We start from the raw sequence: 12,809 nt of genomic DNA, 5'->3' as shown, positions 1-12,809 counted from the left end.
TATTTTTGCTTTTCCATTTATCGTATTTATATCTATTATATTTTCATGTTTTTGAGCTCTATATCTAACTTCTTTATTTCTTTCAAAATATGATGTTTTGAATATCTTTTTTATTGTTAGTTCTTCTGTTTTACTTTGGATTTGATTATATATATTCGGTTTAAAACTTAGAGTTTGTGATGTTCCTTTTTCGTATTCATCCATTTGATAATATACATCTTGTTTTTCACTTGATTTTTCTAATGACATTTTTTCAAACTGTATTATTATCCAGTTATATTACTTGATAAAATTATTCTTTAAGTCCTTGTATTCTTAGTTTATTATTTCTAAATGTTATTATCATATTTCCAAGTTGTTAATAACATCTTATTATTTTATCCCTATTTTCTCTTGTCCATTCAATTTTATTTTTTCTTTCGTGCAATTTATCAAGTTCTATTTCTAATTTTTCTTGATTTTTTTATTTTTCTATTATTTCTAGTTATTGCATTTGGATCTATCCAATTCATTTTTTAATTTTTTGTCTTAAATTATTTTATTAATTTATATTGTTCAGTTAATACTTCTTTTAAGTCTTTTATTTGAATTTCCATATTAGTTTCTTTAATAAATTTTTCTCATTTTATTAAAAGATTTTCTTCTTCCAGTCTTCTAATTTTTTCATCTCTTTCTTCCAACATTGTTCGTAACCTAGCTACAATATCTAATTTTTCATTTATAATTTGCATTCTTATTTTACAACTTTCAATATGTTGATTTATATCTTTATTAAAAGTAAAGTTTTTATCTGCTATCATTTTAATACTTTCTAACTTATAATCTTCCATAAATCAAATATTTATTTATTTTATTTATATAAGTATATTAACTATCTATATAGAATTTTCTTACACATTTGTTTTGTTTCTTTATTTTCTACTATAAAATAAATTAATAGATTTGCTATTATTTTAGATTTATAACTTTTATTATTTTCTCTTAGTAATTTTGCTGTAGGTCTCATTTAATTTTCAAATTTTAATATTAATGTTTCATTTTTTACTATTCATATTCATAATTACTATTCAATTTTCACTATTCATCGGTTACTATTCATCGGTTACTATTCATTCCGAAATTTTGAACTTTACTTCACTCAACTTTTAATGCTTCCTACTATTTGCTACAGTGATTTTTACTATTTTTCATGCTTGTTACTATTTGCTATGATTTTGATACTGTTTTTGCAGTTCATCTTCAGGTTCGGCCTATTTCCATCTCTGATACCAGATCAGATTGGGGGATCGTTTAACTATATCTGATAACCCTAAAGAGGGAAGACACGCAGATATATAAATCATAAAACATGTTTTTATAAATTCTCCACAATCCATAACAATTTTAACATGACGGTTATTTCTATATATTTAAGCATCCTAACATATTAATCGCATACCAAATAAACAAAACCATTTAATCAATTATAAAGTTGATGAATCAAGAATAGCTCACCGGAGTCCCTGGTGAATGTTATGCCCCTATTTCGACTTCCCCGTCATCTTGAGTTTTGCAACTTCAGGAGTCTCAACGGACTATCTACCGTTCATTGCTTATTCATCTTTATAATTATTATAATAGAAGATATTTATTGGGTACTTGATCTATATGAAATTCTGCTTAAATATATATATAAACTGTATGTTATCTTGTTATAGATTGCAGATGTGAGGTTTTTAGCTTGCCATTAATTTATAAAAAAAAGAAATTTGTATGAGAAAACTAAGAGAGAAAATAAGCAAGTGATGGATTTCTAAACTGATAAAAACACTCATGATCCTCCTTTCGTTAATATAATTGATATTGAGGGATGAGCTTAGACTTGTTTTAATTAATGTTGTTTATTTTAAATTATAATATTACTATTATTAGTTAATATATTTAATATATAATAAAGTAAATGGGGGTTGGATGAGATATTTTATTCCACTTAAAATTACTAAATTACCCGTAATTTAAAAAATACAAATAATTGTCAAATTTAATAACATGTATTAATTACACCTAAATCATTATTATTTCTTATTAATAAATATAAATAATTGTCATATTTAATTACATATATTAATTACACCTAACTCATTAATATTAATAATACGTTACCATTTATTATTGAATAAAGAGAATTGCATTTTGCATCCGTTAACTTTAGCCCAAAGTCAATATTGTATACCTATTTTTATAAATTACAGTTTACAATCCCTAACTTTCAGTTCGTATACAAAATGCACCCAGTTACAACTAAAATAATGAAGGGTAAAATTGGAATTTTAATATAAAATATAAATAAATTTTGTAGTTATAATTCGAAAAGCTAAAAATATTTATAATAAATGAATTCTTCCCTTTAAATACACACTAAAATAATAATAATGTCACATAATTTAAAAGATTGATGTAACTGATTCAATATTAAAATTTGATATATATTTAAAATTAATATTAATATTTATATTGTAAAAATTAATTTTAGTGGATTATAAATTTTTGGAATTAACACCATGTAATAAAAACTGAATTTGAAATTACTAGTATGACTCAAAAAATAAAAAATATATCTAAAGTTTAATTTTTAACACAATTTAGAACATATAAAATATATGTTAATTAATTTTTCAAGTTGAAATTCCTATTTTACCCCTGCCCAATAAAGGAAATTAGGCAAAAGGGGTGTATTTTGTATCAAATTTCAAAGTAAAGGATGCAAATTGCAATTTCTAAAAATAGGTATACAATATTGATTTTGGGTCAAAATTAAGAGATACAAAATGCAATTTCTCTATTGAATATTAACAACTAATAATTAGATATCTAAAAATTTAATCATATTACTAAATTCTTTATTTTTGAATACTCTATATAAAACAAATTAATTTTCAACAAATAAATTTAATATGTTAGCTAATCTGAAAACGACAATATAAAGTATCAAGTATTAAACACAAAAAAAAAATTTTTTTTGAATATATATGATAAAATATTAAAATATCAAGTTCATCGGGGTTACAACAATATTTTACAATAATAATAGTAAGGTGAAACATATTTCTTACACTAACTAGTTTAAAGATTTTTTTAAATGTATAAGTAAAATATTTATAAGATTATTGTACTATTACAGAAATCGCCAATTTCTTCGATAAATCGCCGCAAGGCAACCAAACGATATTATGGAACAAATCGGAGTATAAAATATTTTTGACATTTTTGGTCAAAATCGACGATTTTCTGGTCAAAATTCGAGGAATAAATCACATGATTTTAGGCTTTGCAGAGAAGAAAAAGAAGAAGAAATATACTCAGCCTTGAGTTGATGAAAAACATTGATTTTAAATGAAGAAACCGTCGAATGAAAACTGGAAAGATAAGGAAAATGAAAAGAGAGACTTAAAGATGATTAAGATTTTATTATTTTAATGGAATTTAACAATTTTATAACTTAGTATGGATGTACAAATGACAACATGATAATTTTACACATCAAGTATAATTATTTTACCTATATATTTTAAAAATAATGTAAATATATGTCCGATTTTATTTTGATTTAATATTCCGATAAATTCCCAATTTTTGATAAATCACAAATCGGTAGTTCAACCGATTTAGTCCAATTTCCAATTTTTATAAACATGAATTACTGACTTAATTATTAATATATTTATCATAGAAAATAAAGTATATTGAAAAATGTATACATATTGTCAATTGTACAATATTATATTTAATATGTCGACTTTTATATTCAATCATTACATTTTCTACCAAGGAACTTAAAAATTATCTCATATTCATTTTATCACTAATTGTACCATGTAAATAACTGTGGTAACTGTTTAATAAACTGCGTAATATTTCTTTCTTATAAGTAAAAATTATTTTCATTGGAAATGTGTGCTTTCATTTGCATTATATTTTGATCGTATATTTCGATTTCATTGTCGCACATTCAATTCAATTTGAAAGAAAACACATTGATTACATCATCGATCTCAATTTTATAAAGAGAGATATTTAGTTAATCGATTCATCACGAAGCAAAATGAATATATCGTCAATAATTACGGTCAAAATAACATCAATTCACGTAACTAATATTAGTTAATTTATTATAACGTAAAATAAAAAAATAAAAATGAATCAATTTAATAAATTTCATGGGATTTTGTTTAGTCCACCAAATCTTTATAAATTAATTCATTAAATTCCATTAAAATCTTCCATCAAAATCTTTTTAAAAAGTAAATATTCAATTCTTCGTAAATTTTAAATAAGAAAAGTGCTATAAACTTAATAATTACACATCAGTTTTGGAAAAATTTTGAAAAAAAATTGGGTCTCTAACATTTTCCTTTAAATAAATCATGAATTTACCATATAAATTAAAATTCATGAATTATTATAGAATCCATTAAAATCTGAAATCCTAATTTGGATGCTGAAAAAGATTCTTCAAATGTAAAAGCTGTCATCAGATCTTTGGGCAATAGTTATGTATGCAATTGTACGTTGTGTTTGCCATTTGCACTAACAAGAAAAGTAGACCATGGACACAGAAATTGGCAGAATGAGTATAGTAATGTTACCACACTTAGCCCATGGTCACATCTCTCCTTTCTTAGAATTAGCCAAACAACTCACCAAAAGAAGTTTCAATGTGTACCTCTGTTCTACACCAATCAACCTGGCTTCTATTAAGAACAGAGTTCATGAAACTGATAATATACAACTAGTAGAGTTTCATCTTCCATCTTCTCCAACTCTACCTCCTCATTATCATACCACAAATGGCCTTCCATCTCATCTCCATCCTGTCCTATGTCAAACTTTCGAAATGGCAGCTCCAACCTTTGTTAATATTTTGCAAGACATCAAACCCGATTTAGTAATCTATGATTTAATACCTACATGGCCTGCAGAGGTTGCTCTGTCACTCAATATTCCAGCTGTTTATTTTTCAGTTAGCGGCGCAGCAACCTCTTGCATAGGCTTACATTCTTACAAAAAGACTGGTGTAAAATTCCCATTCCCAGAAATTTTAGATTCTTCTATTGACCAACCTCCAGTTCCAGAACATCAACTTATGTTTCTGCAGCACTTTGCATCACGCTTTGAACAATCATGCAACGTTGTTTTGTTTAAGAGTTTTAGAGAAGCCGAAGGAAAGTATATTGATTATATCTCGGATCTAGTGGAGAAGAACATCGTTCCTGTTGGCCAACTTGTACACGATCCAGCTACAAATGAAAGTGATGCAACGAAAGATATCGTGGAATGGCTTGACAAAAGAGAAAAATCTTCGGTGGTATTTATATGCTTTGGGAGTGAAAATTATCTGTCTGCAGAAGAAGTAATAGAGATGGCAAATGCAGTAGAGGCAACTAAGTGTAATTTCATTTGGGCTTTAAGAACCCCACAAGGAGAGGAAAAAGGACGCCTACTCCTACCAGAGGGCTTCATCCAAAGGGTGGGAGCTCTGGGATTGATTTTAGAGTGGGCACCGCAGACAAAAATTTTGGGACATTCAAGCATCGGTGGTTTCTTGAGTCATTGCGGATGGAGTTCTGTTAATGAAAGCATGAAATTTGGGGTGCCTATTATTGCCATGCCAATGAAAGTTGATCAACCTACCAATGCTAAGCTTGCAGTGGAGATTGGTGTTGGTATGCAGGTAAGGAGACACTGGACAGGGAAATATATGAGAGAGGAAATAGGTGATGTTATTAGAAAGGTTTTGATGGAGGAAAGTGGGGAATGCCTGAGGAGGAAAGCTAGAGAATTGAGTTCAAGGATGAAAGAAGGAGATGAAGGTCTGGACAAGGCAGTGGAGAAGTTGATGAATATTTGTAGGAAGAAGAAAGAATAGGATGAATTGTTTGTTTTTGTTATCACAACTTATGCTTCCTTAATTGGGTTCCATATTAACGATCTAAATTTGAAATTTCTATAAATCTTTGGCATGTGTTTTGTTTATATTTGTATTACATTTACACTAAAAAACCATAGTGAGGCGCTGCTGAATATCACATGAAGAAGTTTTAAAAAGCCTGATGTATATAGCTTAGAACACAATGTATAACTATTAACATTTAACAATATTCATTTATGATCTTTTACAATGTTCAAGTCCAAAAACATTGAATTGCACTTTTAAATGGACTATTTCTTTTGCTCTGGGATTGATTTTAGAGTGGACACATTTACATTCATGTCTAGTTCTAAATTACAAAACTTGTTTTAATATGCTCTACCAAAATCATCGATTCCTTTTGGAAATGATAAATTTTGATGGATTGACTAGATATTTTTAAGTTTTGAAACCTCCCTAAGATTTTAAAGTATATTCACTTATTGACCCTACTACAATTCTCCAAAACTAAAATCAGCTATTCTTCAAAATGATTTGTGCATTCTTAATTGTCAAAATATCTTAATATCTATGTTGATCACACCCCTAATCAACCAAAAAAGTCAATGAATTAATTTGTTATCTTTTCATTTGATGTTGCTAATTAAGGATAAGAATTAAAGATTTCTTTTTGCAGAAGATAAGAATTAAAGTATCAATGATTTTTTTAGTAATAAAAGTATTAGAATATAACTTTTTTAATTTTGGATTATAGTAAAGCATAAAAACATAAGACTATGATTACTTTGTAAATTGGCACTAATTATAAGACAAACGAAGATTCAATTATTCAAGAAAAAAGCTGTGACCAGTTGTTATGGTTAATACATGAGCCCCCCTGGCCTGCAAAATAAGATTCAGCTAGTGTCTGGTTTTTGGGAGAGCAAGGTGTTACCAATGGATAGTGAAGGTGGCAAAATGAGTATTGCAATGTTACCATACTTGGCCCATGGTCACATCTCTCCTTTCTTAGAATTAGCCAAACAACTCACCAAAAGAGGTTTCAACATTTATCTTTGCTCTACACCAATCAACCTTGCTTCTATTAAGAACAGAATTCATGAAACTGATAATATACAACTCATAGAGTTTCATCTTCCATCTTCTCCAGCTCTACCACCGCATTATCATACCACAAATGGCCTTCCTTTCAATCTCCGTGAAAATCTTCAACAAACTTTCGAAAATGCATCTCCAATCTTCATTAAAATCCTCAAAGACATCAACCCGGATTTAGTTATATACGATGTAATGCCTGCTTGGCCTGCAGAGGTTGCTTCATCCCTCAATATTCCCGCTGTTTATTTTTCTGTGTGCGCCGCATCAGGCGCTTGCATAGGCTTACATTTTTACAAAAGGACAGGTGAAATTTTCCCCTTCCCGGAAATTTTTGTTCCTTCTGCTGAACAACTTCAAGTTTCTAAAGAAGATGTCAAGCCACTTCTGTACTTTGTCTTACGTTTTGAACAATCATGCGACCTTGTTTTGTTTAAGAGTTGTAGAGAAGTTGAAGGAAAATATATTGATCTTCTATCGGATCTGTCCGAGAAGAATGTGATTCCTGTTGGCCAGCTTGTCAATGATTCAGCAGGAAATGAAGATGACAACCTGAAGAATATCATCAAGTGGCTCGACCAAAAAGAAAAATCCTCGGTTGTATTTATATGCTTCGGGAGTGAAAATTATTTGTCTAAAGAAGAATTGATAGAAGTGGCAAATGCATTAGAGACAGCCAAGTGCAATTTCTTATGGGCGGTAAGATCTCCACACAAAGAGGAAAAAGGATGTTCACTACTACCAGATGGCTTCATTGAAAGGGTAGGAGATCTGGGACTGGTTACAGAGTGGGCACCGCAGATAGAAATTTTGCGACACTCCAGCACAGGTGGTTTTCTAAGTCATTGTGGATGGAGTTCAATGAATGAAAGCATGAAATTTGGGGTGCCAATTATTGCCATGCCGTTGAGGGATGATCAGCCTACTAATGCGAAACTTGCTGTGGATATCGGGGTTGGGGTGCATATACCGAGAGACAGTGAAGGGAAATTCAAAGGAGAGGACATTGTTGAAGCAATAAGAAAGGTTTTGGTGGACCAAAGTGGGGAAGAGGTGAGGAAGCAAGCTAGAGAACTGAGTTTGAAGATGAAAGAAAAAGGAGACGTAGATATGGATAAAGCGGCTGAGAAATTACTTCACATTTGCAGAAAGAAGAAAGAAACGTACTAGTGTGAGTTTGCACTATTTTGTTTGATCAAGTTTTTGCTTTGTGTTGTGCATTAGAGATTTATAAATACCAGTGGGAAGGGCTGTATACTGATTAGCATCATTACACAGTCTATATTTACAATTATCTTTTATCTATGCTTGGAAGTCTTCTATGCTTTTACTTTAATAAGTTAAGAACATTAGACTTATTTGACAACTTGGATATAGCTAATTTGGACACGTTTATGACAAATATATTAGAGCAAAAGCCATAGGCGTATCCAAAATCTGATTGAATTTTAAATTATGGTCTTCTACTGCATGCCTGAAATAGTCTCAGCCACAGAGTTGCTAGCTACACCTATATTGTATTCTGGTATTACTGTTTTAGAAACCTTGTAATCTGATTGTGATTAGTCGCTACTGCAAATTGTATTCAACAGAAACGTTGCACGTATGAATGGTTCTGCTCTTGTCAAATCTCACTGTCTGATACTCAATAATGAATCTCTAGTTTGAAGTTATTGGTGTGGTGATTGCATTTACTGTCCATCTCTGTATTCCGTTTAGAGTGTACAGAAGATTTTCACATTCCTGATGGTTAAAATCTAGTAACTTGTGTGTTTCCTGGGCATTTAGTGTAATGATTAACTGTGCGTTGTTGGTCGGAAATTCGTGTGTAGAATAAGATGCATACCATTCTAATTAGAATAAAACAACAATAATCGGTACATCAGCTAAGAACCTCTCACTTTATTCAGTAAGAACCGCTAAACATTGCAGTCTTACACTTATCGTGATCATCCCTTTGGCTCTCATCCAATTTCTTGTATTTGTAAGCTGTAGCTGATGAACATCTCATAAGAGGATTCAGAATCGGACCTCCCTTAGAGGTAAGTCCATTTGGTAGAATATTGATATGATTGTCTAGTATTTTGTGTCTTGCCCAGAGAAAATGTTTGCTGATAATTTAGATAGGGGCTTTACAAGTTTTATTGGTGTTTTACATTTGCAGTGAATAGTGATGTGTCCATTTGCTTTGATTGGAGCTGGAGGGGAAGTATCAGACTGTTAACTGTTATGTCATTCTTCAGTATTCGTGCTTCTTATATATATATATATATAACTTGACTATTATTCCGGCCTTTCCAATTGGCTCTGGACAATGCATGCTTTAAAGTGTGTTATTATTTTATGTACTTGTGTACAATTGGATGGGAGAGCTAGCTTTCTAATGAACTAAGCTTTGTTTCTTCACGTTTGAAATATTTCTGGTTTTGGGAAATAGGATTTTATTTTATGCAGTTTTCAAACCGAAACCAAATGATGGTTCCATTGCAGTTGTAGTTTTCCATTTTTCAAAAAAAATGGTATAGTATTCCGGTTCTTATTTTGTACACAGCATACAGACAGAACAGGTTGACCACAATTGAAGCTGTCTAAATTTCTTAGTGATGCAGCTGGTAACTAATGTCGAGCCTTGCAAACAAAACTAGTTCCAGAAGCAGTCCAATAACAGAGTTTGGGTGATTATGTTTCCATTTCAAATAAACTGACAGTGAGATATCTGACATCAGTCTATGCATCGAGAGCTTCAATTTACTAAAGCCTAATAGGCAAGTATCTACATAAAGAGGATGTAGCATGCACCTAACAGACAATCGTGAAGTGGGTTACCCCTAAACAAATTGATTTTGTGGTCCTAGGCTGTGACTGTGAATACCAACAACATTCACACACACACACAAACATTGTCTAACCAATTCCGTGACAGATCAGGCATTCCTAAATCAATTTTTCAGGAAGAATTCATATTACATACACCACCAGATTCATCTGAGTTAAACTTGATAATCCTAATGTTAGGTTGCAATACTACCAACTCAACTTGTCCAACTAAACAAATACTACACAGTCTGTCAACGACTATTTAGCTTATATTGATTTTCTATATAAATTCAAAAATATATTATAAATTGATTGTATTAGTTGATGTGTATATTTAGAAGTTCGTTCTCACGCAAGGACTAATATCAACACCAATTTCAAGTCTTTTATCTCTTACAGTTCAGAAGTGTGGACAATAATTTTATGGGTGTTTTAACTATCCACTAATTTAATCTAATAAACAAATAAAAGTTATTTAAGATATATGAGAGAAACAATCCAGGAATAAGGGTTCTTCAATGGCTATAATGACTGTCTAGTTTGTGTCTCTTGTTTTGTTAAAAACAATGCTTCTAATATAAATCCTCTCCCAAGGTAGATTATAGTGCCTACAATTATCCCTTGAAAGCCACCCCCATGGTCCTACAAATTACAATTATAGACTATTAAAAACCAAGGATTACATGTTTCACAATTTGCATATTAATCTCCCGATCCAATACTTAAATTGTGTCTATCATATCATGTACTAGAATTACAACTCCTCTCCCGATTCGTTATAATTTCTATAGATACAATCAAAAGTTCTCGACTCCCTCAATTGTGTTAAGCCCTCAATGACAGATTATAAATCACAAGAAAATCATAATACAACTAAATAAACACAACAAGCCAAAGAATACTACCCAACTCTTGGATTAAGGGATTATCTACTCATGATATATGAAGTAAACAAATATATATTAAAACCACAAATCATGAGTTAAGAATTTGAATACAGAGAATACAACTTGAAAAGTTCCTTTGAAATCTGGACGAATCATTTCGCTCATTCTCCCAATCTCGCTCTCTAGCTGTTTCTCTCCCTTCTCTCTTAAGAATAATGTATATCTCTATTTTGTTCTTATTAAAACCCTAATACATATGTTTATATATACTTGGATGGGCTTTTTTAGGTCATACAAGGTAACTAAAAGAGAATTCAAAACAAGTTGGGAAAGCTATTTGATTACAATTTTCGTCAGGTTCAGGCCCTAAACCTTAACCTCAGGTCCTGAATGATGTCCTCAGGGCCTCTTCAGAAGAGCTCAGGCCCTGAACTCCTTATTCTTCAAATCTGCTTCTCTCAGGCCCTGAACTCACAAGCTCAGTCCCTGAGGTAAGTGCATTTTCTCCACTGATTCCTTCAGGCCCTGAGCCTTCCAGCTCAGGTCCTAAACTCCTCTAAATTCTTCTTTTATCATATACTCTTCTTTTTTACACCTTATTCTTCCATAGTTTCCTATAAACATAGAAAATTAAGACTTAGCATTCATCCAATTTAAATAACAACTAGTACTTATTATTTAGGACTAAAGCATCACAAATCAAGGTTAAAAGAAGTATAACATGACATAAAATATCTATAAATTGATCATGTATCAAATACCCCCAAACTTAACCTTTGCTCGTCCTCGAGTAAAATTATAATTATATACTACTACTAATACCACTTCCGTAAGGTGATCACGGTTGCATTTGGCATATGCAACAAGCCCTTTAAACCCCAAGGTAGCCCTAGTGGACGAGTAAGGTCTCGTGAGGGCCTATAGTGAATATACCCACAAAATCCATCTAACACATGTAATATGCAACTACATGAATACAACTAAATGATCTAAAATACAAAGATCTCAACTATAATAGTGTATGCCGAGTCAGCAATAACCTTCAGCTCATGCACCAAGTTTAGATATATCAAACTCACACACAATATAACCATATAGTACACACAAGTACAGAGTGTGCGTGTGTGCTTAGCTTAACAAAATTCTCTCTAATGAACCAAGAACAAATACACATAAATTTCAATATGACAAGTCATGTGAGTTAATAGCTCCCAAGTTGAGTACTAGAATAGATCTTAAACACTTCGTTACTTAGCACTAGCCATCATTCGGGGTTAACAAAGGATTTTTATTTCTTCTTTATTGATATAATACTAGTATATAACTATATTTGGTTTTTTTAATATGCTCGGTCTAAGGTTAGGTGGCTCCTCAGTGTAAGTGAGTTACAACCGCCATAAGACTTCACAAGCTTGGTCTAAGGTTAGGTGGCTCCTCAGTGTAAGTGAGTTACGACCGCAATAAGACTTCGCAAACCATATTGTACATGTACATTAATTAAGTAGTTTATTCAACTATGCAATGGTCGAGATCCCTAAAGATTTATGCACTAATACCCATGTAGCGAGTGTTGGGTCAGCAATCCCAAACCATAAAAGGCTTTAGGTTACTAGGCATAAAGTCCCCTCAGACTTAATTACTCGAGTTTTAATGAGCTCAACCTAGTCAATCATACCATTTTTTTGCGTGTACTTTATTGCTACTATTCATACATCTATATATTTTTTTCTTTTTTTATAATTTTTTTAAAGACATTTACACCTCACTGCTTCCCCCAAACTTAAGCGTTTACGTACTAAGCTCAAAAGGGAATAGTCAAAATTCTAATCATCAACAAGCGGCTACCCCTCAAGAAACAAGCATATCTAAGTTTCAATTTAAGAACATAATAAGACTGTGTTAAGAAATAACCTCTGCACAAGTGACACTACACAAGTAACATCTTTAGCATGTGATCATAGCAAGACTTAGTCAACAACAAGGTACACATAGTATCATCATAGGTCACCAACTTGGACGACTACTAACTTGAGATCATGCTATGATATGCAATACAATGCAACTAACATATATTTAACTATATGATACAATGCAATCTATAT

General features: G+C 31.2%; 2 protein-coding genes across 4 annotated transcripts; both read left to right on the top strand.

Annotated features, from left to right (window-relative positions):
* Positions 1 to 4,553: 4,553 nt before the first annotated feature.
* On the top strand, positions 4,554 to 5,981 carry LOC141678835 (UDP-glucosyltransferase 29-like). Its single transcript, XM_074485242.1, has one exon. It carries the CDS (start codon positions 4,586 to 4,588, stop codon positions 5,903 to 5,905), a length of 1,320 nt encoding a protein of 439 aa, XP_074341343.1. The 5' UTR covers positions 4,554 to 4,585; the 3' UTR covers positions 5,906 to 5,981.
* A 738-nt stretch (positions 5,982 to 6,719) lies between these two features.
* On the top strand, positions 6,720 to 9,437 carry LOC141676909 (UDP-glucosyltransferase 29-like). 3 transcript variants are annotated; one of them, XR_012557219.1, is made up of 3 exons: positions 6,720 to 8,174; positions 8,993 to 9,045; positions 9,168 to 9,437. XR_012557219.1 is itself a non-coding variant. In XM_074482631.1 (3 exons), the coding sequence occupies exon 1, from the start codon at positions 6,776 to 6,778 to the stop codon at positions 8,171 to 8,173; it is 1,398 nt and encodes a 465-aa protein (XP_074338732.1). In that variant the 5' UTR covers positions 6,720 to 6,775; the 3' UTR covers position 8,174; positions 8,999 to 9,045; positions 9,168 to 9,437. The 3 variants fall into 3 exon arrangements, 1 of the variants encoding a protein (XP_074338732.1); XR_012557220.1 differs by having other exon boundaries at positions 8,936 to 9,045; XM_074482631.1 differs by having other exon boundaries at positions 8,999 to 9,045.
* The last annotated feature ends 3,372 nt before the right edge of the window (positions 9,438 to 12,809 follow it).

The sequence above is a fragment of the Apium graveolens genome, chromosome 8 (assembly GCF_009905375.1).
Source record: "Apium graveolens cultivar Ventura chromosome 8, ASM990537v1, whole genome shotgun sequence".
Lineage (NCBI taxonomy): Eukaryota > Viridiplantae > Streptophyta > Magnoliopsida > Apiales > Apiaceae > Apium > Apium graveolens.
The sequence above is the reverse complement of the archived record's forward strand: the minus strand, read 5'-3'. Positions and strand labels throughout refer to the sequence as shown.

Excerpts from the sequence above, each read along its gene's own strand:
- LOC141678835 (XM_074485242.1), top strand. The coding sequence starts at position 4,586 with ATGGACACAGAAATTGGCAGAATGAGTATAGTAATGTTACCACACTTA.
- LOC141676909 (XM_074482631.1), top strand. The coding sequence starts at position 6,776 with ATGAGCCCCCCTGGCCTGCAAAATAAGATTCAGCTAGTGTCTGGTTTT.